The 2,500-nt window shown below is 42.2% G+C and overlaps 1 protein-coding gene and 1 pseudogene across 1 annotated transcript in view; both read right to left on the bottom strand.

The window, feature by feature from the left end:
• Window positions 1-369, bottom strand: part of LOC137980815 (uncharacterized protein C17orf113-like) — a 741-nt gene extending 372 nt beyond the window's left edge. Inside the window, exon 1 of the mRNA XM_068828233.1 lies at window positions 1-369. This exon is cut by the window's left edge and continues 372 nt beyond it. Within this exon, the coding sequence (XP_068684334.1) occupies window positions 1-369 (369 nt within the window).
• On the bottom strand, window positions 369-1,146 carry LOC137980817 (zinc finger protein 862-like; annotated as a pseudogene).
• Window positions 1,147-2,500: the final 1,354 nt, after the last annotated feature.

Consider the following 2,500-nt stretch of genomic DNA (forward strand, 5'->3'; position numbering starts at 1 on the left):
ATCCAAAACAGACATTCTGATCTTCTGAAACGCAGCAATGTCATTGTCATCCCTTGAAATTGAAATGTCCCTGAACATGTTGCCACTGCCTACTTCTTTAGGAAATGACTTAACCCTAGTACCATCAGAAAACTTCATGTTAATGCACTGCAACTCAAATTTTCGGACTGCTGCAGCTGCAGTTGTAACTGTAAGAAATTCGGCTTGCAAAATCCTACTCAAATGCGCTGCTTCCTCTGCAATGTCCCACAGAAAACTAGTAAGGAGCAACCCCTTAAATGATGTCAAGAACTTAACTGAAAATGCTGCTCGTCCCTGCCTTCCACTTGAACCTTCGCGCATCTCTTTGGTATTCTGGCAGTGCATCATCAGAGTTCTGTATCCACGAAAAAGCACCTGAAGTGCAGTCTGGAGATGTGGTAACCATTTTGCTCCAAAAACATTAGTTGGTCTAGAGATCTGGTCATCGAGTAGCTTTGCTAACTCCTTTAATTCTCTGAGAGCCTTGGCACTGTAGTGATATTCTTGGTATAAACTGTGAAGAGTATCACGCACTTTAACAAACTCTGGGAACTTCTCTAAACACTTCACAACTGCTACATGTAGTTCAAGCTTGTGTGCACCACACCAGAACCCCATAAATGCTTTATTTTTCTGTTTCAACAACCCAACGACACCATTCTTCTCACGCGTCATACCAGCACAGCCATCAGTTCCTAACCCTGTAGTCCTCTCCTTCCAGGTGTCTGAATTGAGGTTTGTGACTCTTTGAAAGCACGAATCTATTGCCTCTAAAAAACCTCGTCGTTATCTAAGTAACGCACATACATTATTGCTTCTTCAATAACACCATGATCTGTGCTTCCATCAATCATTAAGGAGAAACAATTACAAGCCTTTAAGGTGTCTTCAACATCGTCCTTCATAACAGAGCTAATGTGACCAATAAAGTCAGTACATGCAGACTGTGTCAAGTACGTTTCCCCAAGCTCTACCCCATTTAACTTTTGAAGTGTGCAGAGACTCTCGTAGACTCTCGTAGTCATCTAGTGGCTGTTCCAAAGCTGAAATGTAGAAGGCTGTCTTGAACGTTTTCGCTCCCTTTTCTTCTTCTTGGTCATACAGTTGCTTACAGCAGTTGTACATTTCAGTGCTTTTGGGGTTATTAATTGCTTTTCCCGCAGCGACACATTTTTGATGATTCTTACTTGCCTCATGCTTCTTGAGTGCTTCGTTTTTAAAATTATTTGTCCCACTTTTCTTTGAAAATTCACTTTCCTTCGCTGCAATCATGGGATGCTTTGAACATATTCCACAGTACGTAGCAGTTATGACGGCCCCATCTGGTTTTGCATTCGGATAAGGTACAGGGATGATGAGTGGTTGTGCTGTTTCTTTTGTCAATGTGTTGATGTGCACCCAAGGATGGGCTTGGAGCCATTTCCACTGGAATGATCTGGTCCTTTTTACAACTGTATTCTTCTTAAATTCATCCATTTCCACTTTAGTACTACAACCGTCACCCTTTTTCTCCTTTTCCATCTTTCTTTCTTCATTAATCTTTCATATTGAAGCTCTTTTTCCTGCTCTGCCTCTACTTCATCCTTCATCTTTTTTTCCTCCTCTGCTTTATTACTCACCTTTCATCCTCCATCCCTTTGTCATCCTTCCCCTTCAAAACATCCTTTGGTAACTTCAACTCATCCTCCATCTTCTTTTCATGCTTGTTCTTCATTTCGTTCTTCATCTCAACTTCGTAGTCCATCTCAGTACTGCTCTTGTCATTGCTTACTGTCTCAATATCATCTTCAATTTTTGTTTTCTTGCTGTTAATGCATACTTCGTTTTTCTTTTTCTTTTTTGCAGCAGAAGGGAACCAAAAGTCGTCCAAACAAAGGGACGTTTTTAGGGGGGGGGGGGGTTCCTTTTTGATCGGCCCATGAGAAAATTTGAGGAAATCTTTCTCTTGAAATAGGGGAACAAAGTGGTTGGGAACATAAACAGCATTTGGACGGCTGTTCAGCCCACCCTCCCTTGACCAAAGGATATACAAACAGTCACTGGAAACTGTTTCTAGCATGTCGCGTGGCTTCACAAGGCCATGTAAGAGGGGAAGGATGCCTTCAGAAAAATTGGGATAAATGGTAAAGATAGGCCTAGAAATAACTGTTGTAAGGGCCATAATGTGAGTTAACGAAGACCATTCGCCTAACTGGCATCCCCCGATTGCATCGCTCTGAACAGCTGACACACGGCTGTTACTGCGTTCCCACTCCGCTACGCCAGGTTCTCTTAGGGCAAGCGTGAAAACAGTAGCTTCTCCAAAGGAACAACCAGATTGCATTGCCTCCCTAAAACGTAGATGGTTTCCGTAAAAATGTGCATTTTCAAACAACTCTATTGCAGTTACAATACGAAGAACAATGGAATATTCCGTGGTTCCCACTAGAGAGAGAGAAGTGGCATAACACAAGCAGTTGCCATCTCCAACAACTTTACG

The sequence above is a fragment of the Montipora foliosa genome, chromosome 12 (genome assembly GCF_036669935.1).
Source record: "Montipora foliosa isolate CH-2021 chromosome 12, ASM3666993v2, whole genome shotgun sequence".
Lineage (NCBI taxonomy): Eukaryota > Metazoa > Cnidaria > Anthozoa > Scleractinia > Acroporidae > Montipora > Montipora foliosa.